Raw genomic sequence first — 25,154 nt, forward strand, 5'->3', positions numbered from 1 at the left:
CCTCAGCAGAATGTCAATGCAACTTGGATTAGGGTGGGATTTCCCTTTAAGGTTTCACAGGCTTCCCCAGCACGAGAATGGGCAGGTCAGCAATACTGGGTGACGCACACAGGAGGTAAATCACTTTAAATGTCACACAGTGGACCAAATTACCTCACCGCTGTCACCTGAGTTCCCCTTAAATAAGATATTGGCAGCCTCCTGATAATTTGATTCTTGTGATACACAGCTTCCTCAAGGCAATTATTAAAGGGGCACTATGTAGATTTGGGGGAATTTTAATATTTACAGTCTTTATGAGGGATATTTATCTCATCCTCAGCTGAATAAACAAGCCGCTCTCACGAGGAAAACGAGGACCCCAGAACACTGTGTGAAGCTAGAAAGGTGGCAGGGTCCGCCACATATAAACAAAGTCAAACAGTATGAAATTTAAGGTCAGTTTGTTTAAGCATTAGAAAAAAAAAACAAGGATCTTTCTCCTCTGAGTTGAAATGTCTCCCACAAAACTACACAGTGCCCCTTTAAGCTGATCCTTGTCAATCACAATTCACCAGTTGATTCAGGGGAAATAAAAAACAAGCCACGCAGGGATAACAGGGGGAGGAGGAGCCGAGCCTTGTGTGATTCATTACCATATTTTTGCCGTTTGCAAGGCTGAGCTCTGTGCTGTAAATTTTGCACGAGGCACCGAAATTGAATCCCGCATGATTTCCAAACTGTCTCAGCCGAAGTGAAACATTGGTCGCTTCGAGGGGAGAGGAGCTGCAACAATGCGGCACGCGGCGCATGCGAAAGAACACCAGGGTTGATGCTGCTTTGGTCTCACACACACACACACACACACACACACATAGGAGGACCGTGTGTTTATGATCCTCTGACATGCAATATAATCCCGGCCGGCCCTGCCCCTGCACTGCCCGATGACGAGATCAGGATACTAGAGACCAAAGGTAAATTACCAGTGATTGGATTTCATCAAGGTTGACCTACCTAATTGAGGACTGAGCCGGAGCGGAGGAGGAGCTGGGAGAGATGTCATCGTTTTTAACAAGGCAAGCCCTTGACATTGCCACGCGGGCGTTCAATTCTCTAAGATTCACCGTGTGCGAATGAGCGCGACTGGTGCGGCAGTCGTTCCAAAACATGTGGCGCGTGGGAGAGAGATGCGGCGACGGCGGCCACCTCGGTCCGCTATCGGATCTAATAAACCTGCTCGAGGTGAACACAGTGAAGAGCCGACAGCAGTCGCCCGCATCCGCGACCGCGCCAAACTTTCATCATCCTGTCATTTCGCTAAGTCACAGTCAGATCCAATCAGTGAGTGAGGCTGACACATAAATAGCACGAGAGAAGAGACCTGTCACGGGTCTTTTGACAGATCAGGTCAACGCCGACTTCCCCTGCGCAGGAAAGCTACACTCAAAGCTGACGCACTCACCAATTAATTTGTCAAAGCAAACGGAGTCTAAATGTGGCTCCCGCAGCGATTTCACTACTAATTTATCAGTGCCAGGACTACACCTCACCATGTTTGCTTGCTTGCACGTCACCACATCCACTTCCACTCCTCACCTCCTGCTTTTTTTTTTTTTGCTCCTTTCTGCCACATCCACACAAAGACTTTCTCTATATTTAATTCATCCCGAACAACTGTTGCTACTCACGGGGACGGATAGCAGACAGATGGCACAAGAAAAACACCTTGACGAGAGTACAGTACAAGCCTGTTTAAGATTCAAAACCGGTGAACTGGACTCGATTTTTGTTTTTACAGGTGGGAGTAGGCCTTTAATAAGTGTGCTGGTGATGTGTTAGGATCCAGGCTTTTGGACGCGAGATGGGGGCGGTGCGATCACACTTCCAGTTTCAGTTCCTTACCTTGGCAGCTACCGAGGAGCTGGGCTTCTCCAGGAGATCCCACAGCTTCTTCCTCTTGTCCGGGCAGCAGGTGTTATCGAACTCGCCCTCTCCCTCCCTCTCCCTCATTGTCTCGGCCTCCCGCCTCAGCTCCTCATTCATCTGCTCCTTTTTCTGGTGGTAGCGGGCCTGGCAGCAGGACTCCAGGTAGATCTCGTCAATCCCCCAGTAGTCCAACTCCTGCCCGAATGAAAGGGCGCACATCTCCTCCATCATGTGCAGCTTGCCCGTGCGGTAAAAGTTCAGGATGGAGGTGAAGGCCCCCGGGTGCCTGTCGAAGAAGTACTCGTTTTCGTTCAGGCTGTAGTCGTCGCAGACCTCCATCAGGGACTCGTGGGTGTTGCAGTCCCGGAGCTTGCCGAGTCGGGTTCTGGGTAGACGGTCCAGGGTCCGCCACAAGACCTCGTGGTTCAGGCCCCCGACGTTAAGGCGGACTCTGCGGGAGCGGGCTTTGGTGCGGATGATGTCGATGGGTTCCGGGGGCAGGGAGGGAGCGTTTCGGATGTTGGCGGGCTTGGGCCCCGCTGGTCCAAGCTTCTCAGCCATGGCGATGGGAGGGGAGACTTGTAGGGGAGGATGCTACGACAAGAGGAAAAAAGAAAAATAGAAAAAAAAAAAAAATCTCAAAAAATCTGAATTATGTTGGATCCTCTTTAGGGAAGTCCCTCCCTGGCTGAGAAAAACAAAAGAGACAGTGATCACACAAACGTTAATCGAAGATGTTTTACAAAATTTTGCATCCAATCTTAAAGGCGCAATATGTAGTTTTATGTAGAAGAAATGTACATCAGGAGAGAAAGATGTTCATTATCTAGCAACAAACTAAGCAAACAAATGACTTAATAACAAGCTGTTTTACTTTGTTTATATATGGCGGACCCTGCCACCTTTCCAGCTTCAATGTTCTGGGTACCATATTTTTCTCTGTGAACAGTTTGTTTAATCACCTATGGAAAAACTACATATGTCTGACTTTGTATTATCACCTCATTAATATTGTAAATATCAATATTCTGAGTTTGGACTTTCTTCTCCAGAACTACACAGAGCCCCTTTAATGCTCTGTTTCAACAAACACCAAAACAAACCGGCTCTCCTGGACGCGCTCACCTGGTGCTTCAAATTGCCAGTCAACAAAATAACAGCCGCTGCACCGTCCCATTGACCGATTTCATCACATTTCTAAGGTGTTAGACGGAATCAATGATTTTGTTTTAACAGTCAATATGGCTGCTTTGCTTTGCACTCCACTCCAGCAGTGTTATGGCTGTGCGAGTGAGGCAGTGAGCTCCTGCTGGAGCACTACTTTCTGTGCAGCCCATGGTGGAAATGAGACTCAGTGGCAGCAGGTCAGGAAACAAATTAAGTGAAGGAAGCCATCAAATCCATTGATGCCTTCTGACTATTTGGATGGAGGAGGCAATTTCTGGAATCCTATTTAACTTGCCTTTTATTTATTAATTTAATATATTTAATATCTTTTCCTTATTTCTGACATTATAATCACATGTTGTGAGTCATGTTACCCCTTGTGTAACTTTGTCTTATCTTAACAGGATTAAATGACCCTTACAGTCGAATAAATCCTCAGAATAATATAAAAAAGTTGTAAATATCAAAGTCTTTCATAATGAATTGAATTGAAGCTTTTACTCACTGTCATCCTAGTGCAGGGTTGAATTAAAGCCCCTGAATGCAACAGTTTTTAGTCACATTTGCTAGAAAGCAGCCTGCCTTGAACGGAACATTATGAGTAGATGTGTGCATGAAGGGATGTAAAGCGGCATCTCGACGCTTGTTCTGCAGTCCTATAAATCCAGAAACACTGCGTACCTGTTACCTTCAACCTGTGTTGTGTTCTGCACGGTTCTCACCATGCAACCATGCAAATCAGCCTCTAAAATCTGTGCTGGAAAACGCACGAATTCTGTTCCCACTCTGTTTGAAGTCGCATCCACATTATTATTATTTTTTTCTTCCTAAAACTAAAAGTCACAGAGACACAGCCTCTCTCACCTTGCCGTGATAAACCACCGTTTGCATGCAAACTCCTCTTGCTCCTCGGGGAGCAGGGGATGGAAAGGGAGCCGGGATCCCCCGTCAGTCAAGCGGCCGCGACCGAGGAGAGCACTCCGCGGACGCCGCGCTCCGGACGCGCGTCCCGCATTTTTGCTGGAAAACGAGTCGCGAAGAGAAGGAGGAGGAAGAAACAAAAAAAAAAAAAAAAAAAGAAAGAAAGAAAAAGAAAGAAAAAGCGTGAATGTCCTCCTCTAGGAATGATCACAGGGACAGAACCAGCGTTGCTTCACCATCGGAACACAAGGAAAAGAGTCCTGTCTTCATTCCCCCCTCCAAAAAAAGCTCGCAGCGTGCTCGCAGGAGAAGACGGGCTCACTGAATCACTGTGCTGCAGACGTCGTGCGCGTAAAAGGCAACGGGAAGGAACGGGATAAGCGAACTGCGGAGTGTCCCGCTGCACACTACACGAGGAGGAGCGGAGGGGTGCACACGGGCTGCACCACATCCTAGAGGTGAAAACCTTAATGCAACCGGGAAGCAGATCACATTATGTAGTGCAATAGACTTTAATCTTTTTTCCTTTTTAATTGGTTCACATCAGTGCCTATCAAAGCACAGAGCTATAATACAAACACACAAACCACAACCTTTATATCACATCCCAGGAATCACATTACTACCAAAGGCCCCTGGCAGGCTTGGTGTTCAAAGTGGTTTTTTTCAGGTGCAGAATTTGCCATGGGCGACTTTTAGTGCACTGACCATGAAATGTTATGTCGCCTCTGACTGTAGATGCACAGGAGAGACGTTTTTACTCTGCAGCCCTGTGGAAGATCCCCCCTGCCCCCCCCCCCCCCCAAAAAAATGATGTGAAATAACAATATGTTTGTGGCACAACAGATTGGCTCCTCACACACCCGTTAAAAAACAAAATGGCCAAAGCTTCTAAAGCAACAGTGGAGATGCTCCACTCGACCCCACCAGCAAGTAACCTGATCCGCTTAAGACAAGAAGATACCCTTCCCCTTTTTTCTTTACCACTGGAGAGTGGCTGAAAGGTAGTGCTACACACACACCTTAAAGGGCCACTATGTAGTTTTTGGAGAGTTCATTTAATATTCAAATCATTGATGATAAATGATAATAAAATGAGTAGTATTTGTTTCTTTAACTGAATAGACAAGCTGTTCTCAGAGGAAAATAAGGTCCCCAGAAGACTGTTTGACACGAGAAAGGTGGCAGAGTCCGCCACATATAAACAAAGTTAAACAGAATAAAATTGTGTTGCCCTTTAAGATCGGCTTGTTTATTCACTCAAGAAAATGAAAAGAGTTAAACAATCAGGGAGGATTGTTCCCTTCCTTGCCAAAACCGCAGAGTCCACCTTTAAGCCAGGTAATCAAAGCCCATCTTATCTATTAGCTATCAATATGTAATGATCTCCCTGCTCCCTGGTCTTAAATTAATAAATAGAGATATTAAATGATGTATCCCGTATTATCCCTCGGATCGTTACCTACACCGCTGGACTGTTCTCCTCTCTATCCCTCACTCTGCATTCATACGAGTTGTGTTCAATACGGCAATGATACTCCTCCCATAGAGCCATGTGTCAGTTCAACATTTCTCCTGAGCCAAGCGTTTTTCCTAGAAATTTGATTATACACTGCATATGTGTAATTGATTTCCTTGCCGTGTTCCTTCCTTCCACTGACAAGTGATCAATACTGCTGCATTGACTAAACGGAGCCTTTGTGTGCACGTATACTATGTCTTAAGTGTGTGGGCACTCTTGTCTGAAGGTTAAAGGCTTTGGCATCGTCCGGATGTCACACTGGGGGGGTCTGCATATGCGCAAATTATGTGCAGTGGTCTCGCATCATCTTTATGGCCATCACATATGGACCTGATTAATTATTTGTGTGACTTGAGCACTCTGGCGGTCGAGCAACATGGGTTCCCTCCATTTCTTTGCCATGCAAATTTGATTTGAGTGTGACAGGATGGTTAGAAGGGGTGTGTGAGGGTGCAAAAATCAAGCCGAAGTGTAAACCCACCATGGCTTCACTCACTGGTATCTGGACTACGGATCTGAGGCCTTCATTTCGGCATGATAACTGTCACCATCTTAGTGTTTTGTGGGCCAGAAGTGACGACATTTGGACGAGAGAGTGGAACTTAAATTGTAAATATCAAACATGTTTGATATTTATGATCATATATTTTCTTTCCAAGCCATACCGCAACAACCATTGAAAGAGGCATCCTGGAGCAGTTCTACACATTATAGCCTGTGAGGCTAACATTAGCTAGCGTACAACTGTTGACAGAAATGTAAAAATCTCACCACCAGTTCTCACTTAAGAATTAAAAAAACTTGTTTTGACCGCTAGTACACGCTAATCCAGACTTGTTTAATCTTCTGCTTTTAGAGCCCTGAAGCCCCACCACATCAGTGTTGGCTGTTTATTCAGACTTCCTTTATATTTTCCATATTGCACCAAATTTGACACTGCACTTTTTTGGATCCTAAGCAAAAAACCTGGCAAGTCTGAAAGTGATCGGATGAATGGCTCTGGAGCTATGCGAATCACAAACAGACAGACGGATAGAGATTCCGTCCTTAAGTTAGACCTTACTCTAAATTGGACACATTTATAAAATGAACATCATGCAGTGGTGAAGAAGACCTGAAACTTGTCACTGAGACCATAAACTCATGAGGAAACTGTTAGCTCAGGTAATGAATCAACTGGTGGAGTCAACCCCCGCTGGTCTTTACAAATAATGCAGTTCCTAAGGCAGCTCCATCCATCCATCCATCCATCCATCCTTTATACAGTCAATGGTTGAACCTTTTTGTCCAACAACACAATTTCATCCATGATGGCATCAATTTGTCAGTGTTCAGGACTGGAATGTTGAGGCACAACCCTGACCCCTAATTGACAGACGTAAATTATTCTCTCGAAGACAAAACCGCTGATGACACAGTCGTTAATTACTTAGGGTACAGAGAAATGATTAAGGGCAATTGACTGTGTCCCCTTTCATTAATTATCACCAAACTGGCAGCCAATCAGCTATCCTGTGAGTCATGATGTGTGAGGTAGCAGCAGTCACACAAAATGAGAGCGGCTGTGGTCGGGCACTGCGGCTTCTAAAGCAGCAGGCAAAGTGTGTTAGGAGGAGTGATATCATACTTTGTGCAGCAGAGCCTTCCAGCTCTGTACTAACACCACCTGCATGCACGGGTACTCCAGGGAGTTGAAGCCAGCCTGCGTCCCACCATGTGGGCGGAATATCTCCAGTTAGCAGCAGCTTGATATCTGTAATTACTAACTTTCAATACAGAAATCTGTTGATGCACTGTGGGTTAAAAAAAGACTGCAAAATGTTTTGTATTTTCTTCCTAGAGCGAGTTCATAGGGATAAGATTATACAGTTTTTGTTTTGTTTTGTTTCTTTTTAATTTCTGTGTACTATGTGGGCATGTGCGCTTGTGTGGGTTGTTGTCATAGCAACCCAAATTGTAGCATCATGGAGCTGGAGAAACACTTTGGGCCGTGGAGCCAGATAACTTGCCAGCTAGCATGGCTGTCAGTGACTAAATCAACTGTTTAGGTCAATTAACCTTTGCTGTCTGTATTTATCAGAATATATTATACGCCCTGACAGTGATAATGGAGACCGAATGCCACGCAGAGGCTTTCGCCAGCACATTCTGCGAGCGGAGAAAGTAACTTGTAAAAAGAAGAACTCAAAGGTGAACAGCTGACCCAACTTAACAGTCAGCTCCAGCTCCCCTCTCCGCGAGCGTGTTCTCATCAATCTCAGGACCGGAAAAAAAAAGAGTTGACTGACTACACCGGCTGCCTCATCCCTGAGCCGTCACTGCCTGCTGTATTTTCCCTTTCCAATTTGTCATAAAATGTGTCCACTCCATCATCCAAACAACGCCGTGGACACACTTGCAGTCCACAGCTCGTGCTTCTGACGCTGTCAGCACATGAGAGAGAGAGAGACGCACACACCATCATCTGTTCATAACGCCTTCATTAGAGAGAGCAGTGCACCTATCATTTACAGCGTCCCCGTAAGAAGCGGGCAGATAAAGAATACGCTGCTGCGCTGGGCTGTTAAAGCAGTGAATACGTGCGTGGAGAAAAGTGCGCATTTAAGCAAACAAGCCATGTTGCCGTGCACGTGAAACGGGTCTGCGTGTGTGGTGGGTAGAGACAGAGGGAGAGGAAGAAAATGTGGATGGCTGTAATTTACTGTGAGCTTCTGCAGGAGGGAGGGAGAGCAGAAGTCACATTCAGTTAGATTACAATAATAAGCACTCAATCAATGTGGGACCTCTTTCTATTAATAGAAGAGATTTGAATACTTGTAAAGGAAAAAAGCGACACAGGCGGACAAGGTTAAAGGGGCACTGTGTAGCTTTTGGGGAAATAAATTAAATCTCAGTATTTTAATGAGACTAATGCTACAAAACTCTGACGTGTTACTTTTTTTTTTTTTTAATAACTGAATAAACTAGCTGTCCTAATAGGAAAGCCAGATCCCGAGAACACTGTCTGAAGCAAGAAGGTGGCAGGGTCCGCCAAATATATACAAAGTCAACAGTGTGAAATTGAGTTGTCCTTTGGGGTCAGTTTGTTTATTTAATGTATTCTAAAGTCAATGAAGATCTTTCTCTTCCTCCCCAAAACTACATAGTGCCCCTTTAAAAATGCATCTGTCCTCTCTCACTGTATTTCTCCTCTGCTGCTTGCTGCCAGTGCAAGCCTGGAATAAAACGTCCTTTTCCGGCGGCGTCATCCATTATTATGTGAAATTCAAAGTTGAGGGGAGGCCCATAACTGCCTCGATGTGAGGCCACCGACTGTGAGTCTGAAGGCTCTGTGAGTACAGTGCCGCGAATGTGTGAGTGTGTGTGTGCGGCTGCGTCCGTGAGTTCTCGTGTGTGTTTTTGTCAATAAGAGGGAGGAGACACGCCGTGGCAGCAGCCTGTTTATTCTCTTTGGCTATTTTTAGCAGCTGGCCATGTCAAGGTCCACACAACCACATCACCCACCCACAGTGGGCAGCAGTGGCCTTCAGCGTAATGGTCTGCCGCAGACCAGGGTCATTAATCTATGTCGTGTCTTCATTCATCCCGCAAACACACCTGTTCACCTCCGACACTGCCAACGGCACTTAACATGTCAAAAATACACACAAGACAATGAACTTGAACATGCTTTGGTATTCTGTTGTGCAGGATACAGATCGCTGCATGGAGCGTCCCAGGGGCTCGTTGGTCCGAGTCCCTACCGTGTGGGCGTGCGTCACTAAATTCTGGTTCATATCCAACCAAGGACTTTCACATAACGCCGTCTCCCTCTCTATCTCCGTGTGTTTATCGTAGCTCCCTTACTGCCATCAATCAAAGCGAGGCAACAATGCCTTAAAAACAGCCTTTAAAAAAAAAAAAACACACCCTGTTTTTGTTGGTGTGTGTGTCGTCCATGGCACTCCCAGCCGCCGCTGTGCTGCTGTTAGCAGGGGACAAACAAACATGATTGATCACTACTCCATCCAGCTGGTTATGTTTGCATAATACATCTGGGGCCACGGATCGCTAATTGAGTGGGCGTCGTTTTGATATTTTTATTGGGATGTCAGCTGCAGCTCCGGGTCAACTGCGCCGGCAGTCATGTTGTCCGGCACAGTGGAACACGCACGCTGCTACAGGCGGACAGGGAGGAGCACAAAGGTTCATGTTCTCATTTGGTATGCGTTCTGAGTGACCCGATCCCAAGTGGACAGCTTCAAGTACAGGTGCGAAGGCACCCATTGCGTACGCATTAGAGATCCGACCGCTCAGACCGCAGTTGGAGGTGGTCTGGGACGCAAGTGACCACATTCTTTTAGGAGTATGTACAACAAGAAACAAAAAGAAGCTACAACATGAACGACGTGTTATTGATGCTCTCTTACCCAGCAAATTCTTAATCATTGGGGCCTTTGTGTAAATTCTACATTAACCACAAAACTTCAAGATGTTTCTTTCCCTGCAAAAAGTGTCCACTTAGGTGTCTAAAGTGCGCTGTACCTCCCAGCAGCTGTTGGAACACACTGTTTCAACTGACTTCACCATTTACACCAAATATCAGAATAAGAATCAGAAATCCTTTAATGTCCTGCAGACGGGGAAATTTGTTTGTCACAGCAGCGACAGAATATTACAAAAACAGAAACATGTTACAAGAACAGGAACAACAGTAAAAATAAGCAATGAAATGAAAAAGGGAAGAAATAGACATAAATACATATTTACCTGAAATATATTAAAAAATATATAACGTGTTGATGGTAAACACGTAACGTGAAATTAAACAAGTACAGTAAACAGTAATCAACACAGGCTACTTCTTTGTCATCTGTGAAAAAAGTCACCAGACTCCTTTAACAAAATGCTCAATGTTGAGACTTGTTGCATTAAAAAAAAACTTTATGAAACTCTGCCTAGACACATTCTTAATAATCTGGGCCTACTTGTTAATTCGGCAAACGTTATATATAAAACATTTCCTTCTTTGTGTGATTAAAACATTGTATCAGTTTGTTCCAGAGACGCAGTTGCACATTTTCATACAGAGCGGGGAAGTGAGATCCGAGGGCGTATGAGGTCGGTCAAGACGCATGTCCAGGTCCACATGCCGGGTGCGAACCGACGGCCTTGAAGCTGTCCACCTGTGATCAGATCACTCTTGGTGGAACCGAAAGTGAGCAGGCTCGAAGAGGTGCTTCCCTCTGCTTTGTCTCTACACCTCCGCATCATTGTTCAGCAAATACAGAGTGCCACATCCTTTGCGGCACGTCTCCGGCGTAACCTCCAAATTCCAGGAGTTTGAGCCCCACTCATCAGCATTCACCTGCAGGAGAGACGAGATGCTCAGTGCTGCACTTTTAACCCAAAGTGCTTGTGGCAGCATGATAATGTGAATATAATGCACTCGTTCTAATTGCTGTGAAAAAACACCCAGCCCGGCAATTTGGCCCGCTAACTAGTGTCAAGAGTTGTCCCGTGAGAGAAAGCGTTTATGTAATCAGGGCAGGTGTGGCGCCTCCGACGTGTTCCAGTGATCACTGTGAGTTGTACATTGAAGTGAAAGACAGGGAGGAGAGGCCGTGGTGTGAATAGCAATGAAGTCACCCGCGGTGTAGCTGGCATATTAGCTGAGCTCGGGATGGACCATTTAGTATTTCAGTCTGCCTCTGACTTGTTGAGGCTGAAAGTGCCGTTTTTATGTTCTGTTTTCGTCCAGCACACAGCACCCTGCGCCTGATATTGAAGAGAGTTTGTAGTTTATTGCGGCACACATCTGAAACAAACCAGTTAGTAAGGGATTCTTATATCGCAGGCGCTGCTGTCGCTGTCAGTGCTCTCAGCTATCTCACTGTTTTTCATTAGAACAGACCAGCGCTTTCGAAATATATATGTCTGCCTCCACTCCGGCCCGCTAATCTATGCAGAGCGTTCCTGTACATCACTTATGCTGATGTAGCACAAAGGCCTTGTTTATGCCGCCATAAGTCAGAGAGTTGCATTGATACTGTTGTCAGTTGTGTAATTGGGTCCACAGGTAGTGTTACGGTGTTATGAGTCCCTCTGCGAAATAATGTGAAAGATTAATCATTTGGACAGGAAACCAAAACTTGCCCACTCCTGGGAGGGATATTGTGATGGGGGAAATTCTTTCCTCCGCTCACAAATGACCACAGAAGAAGAAGGAGGAGGAGGAGGACGGAGGTCTATTTAAATTAGTGTGTAACGCCGACTGTGTTTGCAAACTTTTCACAAATTGTCTTTATTACAAAACCAGCAGAATTGATTAAAGTAATTGAGAAAATCCAAAAAGAGTTTTCAGAGCCTGTACTTTGTTGTTAGTGAGAAAACTGTATTAATGTAACATAAACAGGGAATGAACGACTGCTGAGATTCTAGCCACATATTGCGCTAAGGAGGTGTTATAGGCCCCTGGAATATTGATAGTGTATTTGACTGCTAATGTGTTAACAACTAAATCCAATTACGTAGCCTTTAGGGGAATATCCTTTGTGGAACAGCAGAAAAACATCATTGAATACCCTGTTTTTGGTCCATTTTAGGTTTGTTTTTACATGACACAAGTTGTTGTGTGGCTGTTTTTTCCTACCTGTTTTCATTTTTCATATGTTTTGCTCCTGCTTGATCCATGCTTAATTTACTTCCTCTCTGCATTGTGTGTCATGCTGTGGACATCCAATGGGTGACAAATGTGTACAAATGGGACCAAATATAGAATTACATCTGTTAGAACAAAAAAAGGGGGAGGTCCTTCTCGCTCTTTAAATTGAATGTTTGATCTTCACTGTGTAAAACAATATATGTGAGGAGTTTATCACTAGACAGCTGTTTTCACATTTATTACTGTTCTCATCAAAAATGCAATTTCATTGTTCAGAGGCCATCCTGATCCAATAGGTGCCATTTTAGAGGACTTCAACGTGGCACTTCTCAGACACACAAAAGCAAGTTTGTCTCTATACCTTTGTACATGAATGGATGAGATCTTTAAAGGGTAACTGCACTAATTTTACATATTAAAGTGTGTTTACAGGTCTTGTAGAGTGCTACTGTGTATGTGAAAAAGGTGGTTTAAAGCCTTCTGTGCCTCCAGTCGAAGCTGCATGTCATCTGCCTCCAGTGATGTCAGTCAGCGTTGCAATCAATCAGTCAATCACTTTGCATTGTGGGTAATGTACTTTCGGTGCATATCACTTCACTGGTCTAGCATTGCACTACAACACTTATTCTGGACAGTTTAAAAACAAATGATCAAAATCGACGCAACGGAACCAGAATTTTTTTCTATTTTTATTACATGCCACCTCAAAAACTGCTGCCTACATTACCCACAATGCAATTTAGCAACTCATGCACATCACAGGAGGCCATTCATCAGATTACACGCAGCTTCTTCTGGGGCCACAAAGGGCCTTTTTTTTTTTTTTTCTTTTTTTTTACAACTTTTTACACGACTACATACTATAACTCATCAAGAGCTGTAAACATGCTATAATATGTAAAATTGGTGGAGTTACCCTTTAACTGTGGGAGATTGCATTGCACCAACGTCCTGTCCCTCATCCCCTCAGCTACCTGGACAGTGCATGTGTGTCTGTGTGTAGCATGTGTGCATGATAACCTTGGATATTTGCATTAACCAATTCCTCAAGTCGCTGGACGTGCAGCAATCCAGAGCACACAGTTGATGTATTCAGTCACAATCAACGTCCGGGGGTGATGTGGGATCATTTCATCTTGCCCGTGTCCTTCAGGGCTATACACATGTTGGACTTTAAAGATCATGCTAACTGCTGGAGAATATCAGGGCTCCTCATGGGCTCCGGTCCGTGCTCTCTGGAAGTGCCTTCTAATTTACACCAGTCTACTAAAGAGGTCACAGGTGCTGATCTTGATTTCTGTCCTTGACACCTGGTGATCCCCCTGAATGTGTCCCACGCTGATCAGCGTCATGGTACGCTGAAATGTGACATCTGGGACTGGGGAGCAAGCCAGGTTAATCAAATACCAGATGAACTGTATGTCAAGTGACAATTTGTTTTGCGACACTGAATCACTGAAGTACAATATCACCTGTGATGAGAAGAGCCTTAAAGTGGCTTCATGGCTGATCTTGAGGTTACGTCTTGAACGGAATCTCTAAATCTTCTTCTAAGACCTTCGATATATCCTCCTTCAGCTTTGATACATCTTGTATTTATATTAAAAAAAAGTGTGGAACTGTACACACACACGGCTCAGAAAGTGGTGGGGTTGATCGAGGACCAGCAGTTCATTTCTGTCCAGCAGTCTGCTAGCGGGCCGTGCCGGGGAAATTGCTGCAAAATTAGGAAGAAATCCATCACCTGGGGCATTGTCCCAGATGGACATTTAAGTGCCAGTCACGATTTTGTACACTTTGTTCCCATTGTAGAAGTGCTCTCACTCCAAGTAGCGCTGTCCAGGGAATCCCTGCGCTTTGCTTGGCGGTGAAGAGAAATTGTGTCCGTCCTCCTGTGGTTCTTCTGTCGCAATACACAAGAAACACACAAACCCTTCATTTAATGCACTTTTTTCTTTATCAAATTACGCTGGAAATGCCCTCATTTATTCAAAGGAAAACAAAAAAAAAAAAAGCGACAATTCAAGATTTAATGGAATAATAATGCGGTGAGGCTCTCAGGTGATCTGTAATGCCTTCAAATAAATATTCTCCCGTGGATAAACTTTTCTCATTTGATGTTATCACTGATGAGTAAACACACCTGTAGTGCGACATTGCTCATTTCATTTTCATGAATTTATAAACCCCTGGACTTTAACTGCCTCTCAGCTATTGAACCAGGCTGGAAACAAGAAAACAGCACAGTTATGTCATAGCTGATTAAAACGTTAAAAATCTATCAGAGACTGAAACCTTGTTAGAGCCTGTCCCATATTGGAAAAACGTTCCCTTTTTTTTCGCTTCGGCTTTGGAATGTAAATCAATACTCTAAATGAACAGAGCGAAATTGCCCAACACTGTGAGCCATTAGCTCGAAAAGTTTGTCTCGAACGAGAATGTGAATCTTATCGCTCCTCCCTTTTCCCTTCTGCCTCCTCTGTGGTTATCGACCACACGCAGATGCTCCTTCTTCTTTTCATTTGATGGATTCCAAACGTTGCTTTTGAGGGCGCAAACTGCTGCCACCTATTTCTGTGGAGGCATTGTCACATCTCTGAGTTGAGCTCTAACGGTTCATCAACACAAAAGTTATCTGCTCTTGTTGTTGTTGTTTTTTTTTTAAATCTAGTTGGGGGATAGAAATGCACGTGTTGTGAACACTGAGGGGTAGACGTGTTGCCTGCAGTACCAGAATGAAATCTGCACCTATGAGCTCACAAAGACACTTTCAGGTTTCAGTCTCTTGGAACGCGATGCACGTCCCACTGTCGGGACTCAAAAGCCTGACACTTCAACTCAATTTTGTTTCATTTCAGAGGGAGAAAAGCTTGTAGCCCAACTTTAAACTTATTAAGTTTGCCGTGCAGTCGTGTCCAACATTCTGACTCACATTAATGGTCTACAGTATGAGCTCCAGGCGGAGGGAGGGTTTTACACGTTCACACGAGCCCAGTACGATCCACCGGCGGTTCCGGGGATTCGCTTGCACGGCTCCACACCTGTTGGGGGGTTTTTGGCGCCCCAGAGTACAGTTGCAACATCCATGGCAGTTGTCTCGCTCGTAGAAGCTCCAAATACTGATTCGGTGAAGTCATCTATGATTGCTGTTGATGCGTCCCAGTGCTCATTCAAAAATAGACCAGATGACCGTGCCTTCTGTCTGGGAAAACACAATGCTCATGCACGTGCCTTTCGGGTACATTATGTCGGTACATGTGTGGGCGAGGCTGACTCGTACTGTTGTCTTTTTAGGGTGGTTTATCTTTTGTCGTGAGATTTACACACACAATTATTTACGGCCCCCGGTAATTCAATACACTTAGCCATCAGTAGAAGTCAATAGCAGTTTTTTCCTCCCTCTGTAAATCTGAGACAGGCCATTTAAAGGTCCAGTGTGTATGATGTAGGGGGATCTATGGGTAGAATGTAATATACCATTCATATTTATGAATAGTAACTAAAGTGTAAATGCTTATGTGTAATCCCCTGACGCTAAGACTCTTGGTTTTGTTACCTTTTGTTTTGTTTTTGTTTTTTATCTACAGTATGAACCGTGGAGGACTTCCACCAGTCCACCATGTTTGTTTGTGCAACCTCACAACTTGATCCTGCACTCTGGTCCTATTTATGTTTTCAAGGAGGGTCACAGGACCACAGGAGGGGAACATAACACTAGGAACACAGGTGAGCAGGAAGTACAAAACAGCAAGATACAAGAGGATATAACTACAGAACAAAACCAAACCAAAAACCCAAACCATGACAGCTTGAGGTTGAAAGGCAAAATGTTGTTTGGGTAAAATTTCAACACTCAACAACAGAAAATCTCCTCATTAAACTACAAGGAGCTCTTAACTGGTTAAGGAACTGTCTTAGGCTGGGATACTTCAAATGGGACACAAACACACTCAACCAAGTAAAGCTAATGTGCAGCTCCAAGGCATTTCAAGGCCCCAGTGAGATTTGAACTCACGACCCCTGGTTTACAAGACCAGTGCTCTAACCCCTGAGCTATGGAGCCTGTGATTTGCACTTTTTTCTTTTTTTTTTTTTTCAAATTTTCTGAATTCATTTGCTAAACCATGACAGCTTGGGGGGCAAAATGTTGTTAGGGTAAACTTTCAACTCTCAACAAAATCTGTTTTAGGCACAGCAGTCAGCCACCAGAATTAACTACATTTAATTGGTTCTTCTCAAAAGACGTCTTCAGTGTACTACAAGAAACTTTTAACTGGTAAAGAAACAGAATTAATTTAACATTGATGGCTCTTTATGACCTATGTTGGAAAATTACAAACTTTTTATTTTCATTCTTATTGATTTATTGCCTCATCCAATTGTTTTCGTTCAAAAAAAAAAAAAAAATGCACGTGCCCCCCAGATCAAGATCTTCACTCCAGGAGGCAACAGCTCCAGTACTGCTTCTGTCCACATGCACCACCGGAATCACCAACAAATGAAAAGTTCCTCGTTGCCGCTTTAAGTTGGCCGTGATGCTCATTGAGAGCGTGTGGGCTAAGATGTCAAACAGTGCCCTGATTGATCTTTACTGCACTGAAAAATGTGCACGGCCAAGTCCAAATCCCCACTGACGAGGCACGCTGAAAAGAATCCTGTCAGGAACCGAGACTTCCTTCCCTTCATCCATCATGCTGCGTGCCTGGCATCCCTGCGCAGCTCAACACGCCCTCTACCCAGAACACAGGTCCAAGCCCTTGTCCAAAAGCAGAGTCATAATGAGAAGTATCAAAATGAGTTATTGCTGTCACCGTAAAGGAGAACCCCTGAGGACAGATGGCGGTCCTTGGATCATTGCACCCACATTAACCTTCCTGTGGAGGGATCAGGCGCAAGCTTACTTTCACAAGGGAGTTGGGTCATTGTTCTAAGAATACCTCCTCTGGTTTTTGGAGGGCACGTAAAGTGGCTCGCGTTCGGCAGCTCCTGTCACAGAAAAATCCTTCTGGGCCCTGGCAGATAGATAGAAAAGGAATGAAGCCGTCAAAAGAAACGACAGACGGGCTCTTGGCGCTGATGGTAATGTGATCCTCCGGGTGCTCTGTAACTCACACCTGAGGGAAAGGTTAGCACACAGCTGAACTCCATCCATTTGATTACCGTGACGGAGGCAGAGGTAATTAAGTTAATACAGTTTAATTATGTTGAGTAGGAATCAATGAATGTTTCATTGTTGTTCGTGGTTACTGGCAGCACAATGCGGCGTGAGATAGCCGTATCACCATCAAGTGTTGCCTGTTGGCAATTTGGATGTGATTCTGGAAATGAACACTTCCGCAGCCGCCGCCGTGCAGACAGCCAAAAGTCACTGAAGAGGAGCTGACGATCTGTTGGATAATTCATCCGGAAAACACATTGATGTTCTTCACTGATTAGAGCATTCTTGTTGTGTGAAAGGAGCACTATGTAGTTCTTAGAGAAGGAACTTAAACTGAAAATTTTAATGGTAAAAATAACATGAAATTCAGACGTACTACTCCAACCAATCAGGTGATGCCTTTTGTTTAAACACATGATTTCAGAAAACTTGTAATACAACAGATAATTGTCTCAATGTAGGAAAATCATCTGGTGTGCTGTTAGTATATCTGTGCGGTGTGCTAATTGTCATTTTCTTTTCTCTCTCTTTTTTTAAATGCACTGAATCTTACATTACATAACATTAAAACAAGTTTTTTTTTTTCTGCACTTCAGTAGCTCTTACATACACAGAACCTTCCACTTTTATTCCTCTCTATATTCTGAAGGTTTTTTCCTACAGAGGGGTTGTTCATCCATCATTCATAGCCTGATTTTATACCGGCCGGGTGGTGTGTTAACACATACAAACAACCACTGAAGAGATAATGTTAGGAAATAATAATGTGTCCATTTAGTTTACAGAGATTTTCATAACCCTGGTTGTTTTATTCATTTATTTATTTTGGTAAATGGTGCCATGTTTGATAATGTCTCCTTTGACTTAACTACAAATACACTGAATCGAAACAGAAAACAGAGCATATCGGAACAAAGAAAAGGTGAGAGTGTCTGTGTGTCACAGAAGGAATCTACTCACAAGTCAACACAGACCAGTGAATGAAGAACAGAATCGCAGCGGGGCAGTTTGTGTTAGCGCTCTGAGAGGAAATCTGTTAAAGATGGAATGTTGCTGTTTTTGTTTCCGAGCCAACAGTGTTGGACTGACGCTGGCTGAGGGGCAAGGCCGAAATAAAATCTAAAGGTCCTGGTTCAAATATGGTGGACATTTCTGAACCCTGATAACAATTCAACCTGCAAATGAAGTATTTCTCCTGCATCCCTCAGATAGTGTTGACCCACAGTGCCCGTCCTCAAGCACTGAACCAGCCAATAGCAGGCCTCAACAGTGGACGTGTCAGGGCTGCATGCCATCGTCACAGCTCCTGGCACTCATTGTGTCTGACATGATCTTTGTTTTAATTTATTGTAACATGCAAGAAAAGTTCTTGGTGGAGGACCTTGCTGTAAAGTCATGGCATAGCATGCATTGTCAATTAGCTGAGGCTAACAGGTAGCCACAACACGTATCAAGGCCCCAGTGAGATTTGAACTCACGACCCCTGGTTTACAAGACCAGTGCTCTAACCCCTGAGCTATGGAGCCATATTGCAAAGGTGTCTTTAAATATTAACTGGCACCCAGCGTGAGTTCCTTCTCCTTAAAATAATAAACCCTTTATAAAATCCTCAGGGATTAGCTGGAGATTGCCATGAAAAGTTGACTTTAAGGAGATATGTGGCTCTCGCAGGACAGTTGCGAAACATTATGATGTTACAGATCAGCAGTAGGTCTTTTACACAGTAGTTGAAATGAGCTAAACCTTAGACATCAACATCAGACAGAGGCAACATAGATTTTAATTCATTGTTCTTCTGGAATTTATTGAAGTTGTTATTCCTGCTTCCGCACGTTTTTTGGCTCGCTTCTTCTTCTGCAAATCTTGAGTTACAGAAACCTTTATATATCAAAATGTCCAGATTTTTAAGATGACTTGTCATTTTGGCTTTTTTCAATCTATCAGAAGCCCTAGTGAGATCAGAACTCACAATCCCTGGTTTACAAGACCAGTACGCTAACCCCTGAGCTATGGAGCACAAATTTCAATGATTTATTTAAATGTTCTCAATTTTTTATTTGAAAATTGCTTAATGGCGTTGCAATAAGCCTTGGACCAGGATCAGGAACTGGCACCCAGCCCGAGCTCTCTAAGAAGACGAGGAAAAACTCCCCATGAACAATCCTGAAAGGACACGGGAAGAAACCTCGGGAAAGGCAATTCAAAGAGAGATCCCCTCTCCTCGGATGGCTGGGAGTGTATGCGCATTGGTGCTATCTGAGTCGCGCTGATGTTCGCATTTTTTTCGCTGCCTGAACTAATGCAACCTTCCTTCTCTCTTTTTTTTTTTAATTCATTGAAGAATTTCTTCTTCGCTGAAAAGTAGGTGAACCGGAGCACCCGGAGTAAACCTAAAGAAGCTCAGGGCGAAAACACTCAGATAGCTAAAATGCAGCAGAAATTTAGTCCAGTTCCAGTTTTTTGTCTGTGCTTACGGCCTCTTAAACAACGCCTTGAATCTTTGCCACACAGAACGTTTCTTCGGCTTGTTCATCTGCTGCGTTAGGATGGCGATCGTCTCTGCCAGGAGATTCATTCGTGTCTCCAGGGTTTTCTCTTTATCGTCCATGCTGTGTTGGATGTCACAGAGGGACTGCTTGAGACTGGTCCTCTCCTCCTGCCACTCAAGCTGATGACGGCCCAATTCACTCTGTGTCCGGGCGAGTGTAGCCTTCAAAACATCACTTTCCTCTCGGAGCATCCTCTGACGGACGGCGATGCACCCTGTCCCCAACTTTATGGCGGCATCGTACTTCGGTGGAGTTACTGGTTCATCGTTCTCTGTCTTGAGCTCGGTGGTCTGCTCTGTCTCGCTGGTAACTGCACCTGAATGGAGTGACTCAGGGTTGCGGCACTGTTGGTCTGGTGTCCAAAGCTTTTTGTTATGGACTGACCCCCCGCTAAAGTCAACGTCCTCAGACCCCCCTGAGTCATGTATCTCAGAGTTGTGGTTCTGTGGTGCATCTGGACCCGCTGCCTGCTGGTGTGCAGGTGTTTCACCTTGATGTTTCCTACGAGACTGGTACACAGTAATAAACTGCCTATGTTCGGCAATCTGTTGTTGTTGCCTTTCATACACAGCATGCTCGTGGTTCCTGCACAGCACAGCAATCCTTAAGTCCTCTGTGTCCCTAATCATGGTTGTTTCTAGCTCAGTATTGGGAACTTGACGATCTATGTAAGCTCTGACGATCCGTCTGTGTCTCCTCTTCGCAAAGATCTGTACTGTGGGAAGTTTAGAGGCTTCTATAATGTTTCCTTTGACTGATCCACCAACATTCTAGAATGCATCCTTTGGAGGATCATTATAGAATGTTTCCTTATAGAAATGACATAACATACCATCACCATGGCAACCACATGGAAACAGTCTTGCTTCAAGATGGCCGATTGAGTGGACATTGACAATACAGTCAATCAGTGAATCAACTACATGATTTGCATTGTGCAGACATGTAAAACTGGCAAACTTGTGTAATGTGTTGTCATTTTCAGCCACAACTGAATTGAGTAAATATCTCTCTACAAAAGCAAGGAATCTCTGTGTGTGTGTGCGCCTCAAATATCTCTGCAGATCACGATCAGACTGACCTGAGATTTTCAACATGGCCGCTGCGTGGTTTAAGGGTGTGCAACATCGCATATGTTTGGACTACAATGATACCATTAATAAATCATTTCATAAATGTTTACGAATCCCGCTAGCATTTTCAACCGCAGCTACCATAGCCACGTGCGCACCAGAGCCAATCACTGCAGAGCCCACCCCCACAACACATAGTAGAGCAAATTCAGCCATTTTCTTGTAAACACATAAAAAAGGTCATAAATGTATTTCCTTAAAACATGTAAAAAGCATTCAACCATTTAGAATTTAATTTTGGAACTGTGTTTCACGATTTCTGTGTTCAGGATTTAACGGGCAGGTCAGAAAATCATGCAAATCATGGCCGCGTTACTTAACGCCGACAACAGGTGCTCGCATCCCCGCCACAGGCCAGACTTTAGATTCTCTGCGCCCCAACCGGACCGCGGGCCGGGTCGGACCGGCATGTGATCAAGCATTTGTGTGTGTGTGGTTTTTTTTGTAATAGCACAAAGTAATGACCATACTTACAGCTACAAAAAGCGCATCTCTCTTCTCCCTCCATGTTGTTTGTGCCGCTGCGTGGTTTTACACGTGAGTGAGTGTCCTTGTGCAGAAAACGTGACTTCTTGCACACGTGACGTCACTCCCCGAGATGCAAGAAGAAATAAAAAATAAAATATATATTTTTACCAGGGAAAATGACAAAAATAATAGTAACACACAGTGATTTGAACAAGTAACTTTAATCTCATTAGTGGATTAATAGAAATATTACACATTAGATTACTGCTCACTGGAAAAAGTGGTCAGATTAGAGTAACACGTTACCGGCATCACTGATTGTGTAGTGTAAGTGCAACATGGAGCTTGAGAATGTCTGTTATAATGGCCCACATATCAAAAAAATGTCGGGTTTAGATCGGGCTCAGGCTCATAATTACAGATAATGTGTTGGGCCGGGCGACTCGGACACAACGTGCGCGGGCTCGGGTCGGGTCGGGCTTGATTTTTTTGGGCCAGATCTAAGCTTTAGTCTAAGTGTGTGCATATGTATGTTATAAATATTGTACATTTGGGCAATTAAATGCATTTTGCTGAAGGTGCAAATCCTCAAAGTGATTTTACACCGCGCATCCTGTCATGCCCATGTAATGTTAATAAATGTTATTGCATTTAATCATGACATGATTTGGCCTCAGTCCCTGAGCGGAGTCCATCTGACAGAACGACGATAATCCACAGGTAATATTTTATGTGCACCCATGCCCCCAGCGTTTCACAGCAGTGAGAAGTGCCTGTTTTTCCATTATTTTGAGATCTAATTTTATGTACTTGGCAATTTTTTTAATCTTTCAAATTTGGCTCAGTGGTCAATGACACGTTTCTGTGGTATGACAAACTCATTACACAAATTTATTTCTGCTTTACACGGACTTTAAGAAACAAGTGGATTCATACCTGCAGCGGCATCGCCTGCATTTCAATTTAAATATTTACATTTACAGGTTAAGTAGCTTCTTCATGGATGGCCAAATGAGGCTGTGTTTGAAGTCGGGACGTCAGGGATATTTAGGTTTGTTGTGAAATCCGATATTCCAGGATTTATGGAAGCGAAGCTGTTCCATAATTCAAATTAAAAATGGATTAACATAAATGTTTTTTCATTGTCAGAATATAGCTGTATTTTTTGACTCATAAATAAAATTAATAATAAATCATCCGAATTGCATTTTCATTTTGTTCTTAAAGACTGCTCATTTTGTAACTTAATTAAATTGACAAAGAAAATTTCATTTGAGATTTAGTTTTCAAAAGATGCCCCAGCAAATAGTTACCAAAATTCAATATTTAAAATGTCAAATTTGAAAATTAAAATGCATTAGCAGAAATGCTTTTTTCCATTTTAAGGTCATCACTGCATCATGTGACTCACAAATAAAATGAGTAACAAATCATCAAATTGCATTTTCATTTTCTTCTTTAAGCCTGCTCATTTTGTCACACCACTAAAAAGAAAACTGCTTTTTTGTTTTTTTTTCAATTTGAATTCGCAATCCCAAGTGACGCAGTAGAGTGACGTCAGCGGCCTCTGTTCTTCTTCAGCGCCCAGTCTGACCGACCGTGCTACGCATCTACGTCAGAGAGCGGCGGTGTGCATATTAGACGCTGGAGCAAGAGGAGAGAGTGAAGGCTGTGTTGGTAGCATAGACTGTGGTACATGTTTTCAGAAACAGCAGGGAAATCGCCACCATGTCCACTTCACATTTTTTACCAGTACCCAGATGCTCTAACGTATCAGTGCTGGACTGTACGTCCGTCGCCCCCATATTGGATGTGGCAGCTCAGCCCCGTGAACTAATACAAATAAATGGAGTGGACTTCATAAAGGTCCTCCTAAATCAAATCAAATCAAATCAATCTTTATTTATATGGCGCTTTTCATACAGAAAAAAGTACCTCAAAGTGCCTCACAGAAATAAACAAACAACAGCAGAAAAATAGAAACAGCAAAATCAAAATAGCAGAAGATAGTTAAAAGAACCCAAACCCTCCCACCCCTTCAGACATGGACAGAGACATACACAGTCATACACACACTCACACATATGCACGCGAACACACACACACTAATACACACCCATACAGTAGCTGTCACTTAAGAGACATGGCTGGGCAGCGAGACCTGGTGCATGGAGGAAGCTACCTTTCAGGAGCCAGCCACACCGGGAGAGATGTCGGGCCAAGGCCGCAGGGAGCACCACCACAGAGACCACCCCAACCGATACTTCTCTAAAATGTTGTTTGCAATTAAAAAATCATTCACTTGATTGAAAACAAGTTTTTCCAAAATTTTACTTAAAAACGGTAAGTTGGATACAGGCCGATAATTATTAAAGATGTTGGGATCTAGGTTGCTCCTCTTCAGAAGGGGCTTCACCACCGCCGTTTTAAAGGAGGCGGGAAAGACACCCGTCTGAAGAGAGCAATTCACCATATATAACAGCTGATCCTCAAAAAATCCACAAAGTGTTTTAAAAAACGGTGTGGGAATTGGGTCTAATAGGCAGGTCGTGGGCTTTACTTTGGAGAAAACTCGACCAAGTGTCCTTGCATCAACCAGGGCAAAACTCTCTAGTGTTTCCTCGGGTAAAATCAATGATCCAGGTGTGTCGACATTTAAAATCTGTTGAGGTAAGAGACTCGATCTGATGTCATTGATTTTACTTCTGAAGTGGTCTGCAAAATCCTCGCAAAGTTGGTGTTTTGGAGGATCTATTAAAATGTGTGTTTGTTAAAAAGTCAATTGTGGAGAAGAGGAATTTTTGGTTGTTTTTATGTTCGTCGATTAGCTTTTGGAAATGGAAGATTCTTGACTGTTTGACTGCGTTATTGTAGGTTTTGAGGTGTTGACGTAAAATTTCATGGTGAACGGTTAACTTTGTTTTTCTCCATCTCCTCTCAGCACTCCTGCAGTTTCTCTTGAGTTTTTTAGTTTCTGTATTTCTCCACGGGGGTGTAGGCCTTGTATTAATGTTTTTTATTAAAAGTGGAGCCACTGAGTCCAGCGCTGATTTTATTTTATGGTTAAAGCTGTCAACAATAAAATCACATGGTGCTGGTAACATTTCTGCAGGAGTGCTCTGTAAAATCTGGATAAAATTTGCAGCCACTTCAGAAGTTAGGTAGTGTTTCCTCACTGTTCTCACTGGGGCCTCCCGCTGGTTAAAACTGGTGATTGTAAAAAACACACAAAAGTGGTCAGACACAGCCAGGTCCACAACAGAAGGCGCACCAATGGACAGGCCATAGGTTATGACCAGGTCCAGGGTGCGCCCCCTGCTGTGGGTCGGCTGCGTGACATGCTGATTAAAATTTAGACAGTGTAGAAAGTTTAAAAATTCTCTCGACATCATATCTGAGGGATTATCTATGTGCAAATTAAAATCACCGGTTATTAATATTCTGTTATAATTGCTGTGAGTTATTGACAGTAGCTCTGAGAATTCACTGTTAAAAGAGATGGAATAGCGGGGTGGTCTGTAGACTGTACTACAGAGGATGGGGGGGCTGCTAAAAACAAAGGCATGGTATTCAAATGATAAATATTTGTTAAAAAAGACTTCATTTGACAACATGGTGTCTTTAGTGATTGATGCAGTTCCACCTCCTTTTTGTCCCCCTCTTGTAGAAAATAAAAAGTTAAAAT

At 43.7% G+C, this 25,154-nt stretch overlaps 1 protein-coding gene and 2 non-coding genes across 4 annotated transcripts in view; all 3 read right to left on the reverse strand.

The window, feature by feature from the left end:
- kcnb2 (potassium voltage-gated channel subfamily B member 2) overlaps window positions 1-7,195 on the reverse strand; it is a 101,557-nt gene extending 94,362 nt beyond the window's left edge. Inside the window, exons 1-3 of one of the 2 annotated variants that reach the window (XM_037079160.1) lie at window positions 7,146-7,195; window positions 3,940-4,095; window positions 1,885-2,502 (exon numbers count right to left, since the gene is read on the reverse strand). In XM_037079160.1, the coding sequence (XP_036935055.1) occupies window positions 1,885-2,502; window positions 3,940-3,966 (645 nt within the window). In that variant the 5' untranslated portion in view covers window positions 3,967-4,095; window positions 7,146-7,195. Of the gene's footprint in view, window positions 1-1,884; window positions 2,597-3,939; window positions 4,303-7,145 lie in introns of those variants that run through there. The other variant, XM_037079161.1, reaches the window with a different exon arrangement.
- Window positions 7,196-16,151: 8,956 nt separating this feature from the next.
- Window positions 16,152-16,224, reverse strand: trnat-ugu. Its single transcript has one exon. It is a non-coding gene; the product is annotated as a tRNA-Thr (tRNA).
- Window positions 16,225-18,772: 2,548 nt separating this feature from the next.
- On the reverse strand, window positions 18,773-18,845 carry trnat-ugu. Its single transcript has one exon. It is a non-coding gene; the product is annotated as a tRNA-Thr (tRNA).
- Between the last annotated feature and the right edge of the window lie 6,309 nt (window positions 18,846-25,154).

The sequence above is a fragment of the Acanthopagrus latus genome, chromosome 19, assembly GCF_904848185.1.
Source record: "Acanthopagrus latus isolate v.2019 chromosome 19, fAcaLat1.1, whole genome shotgun sequence".
NCBI classification, from domain to species: Eukaryota; Metazoa; Chordata; class Actinopteri; order Spariformes; family Sparidae; genus Acanthopagrus; species Acanthopagrus latus.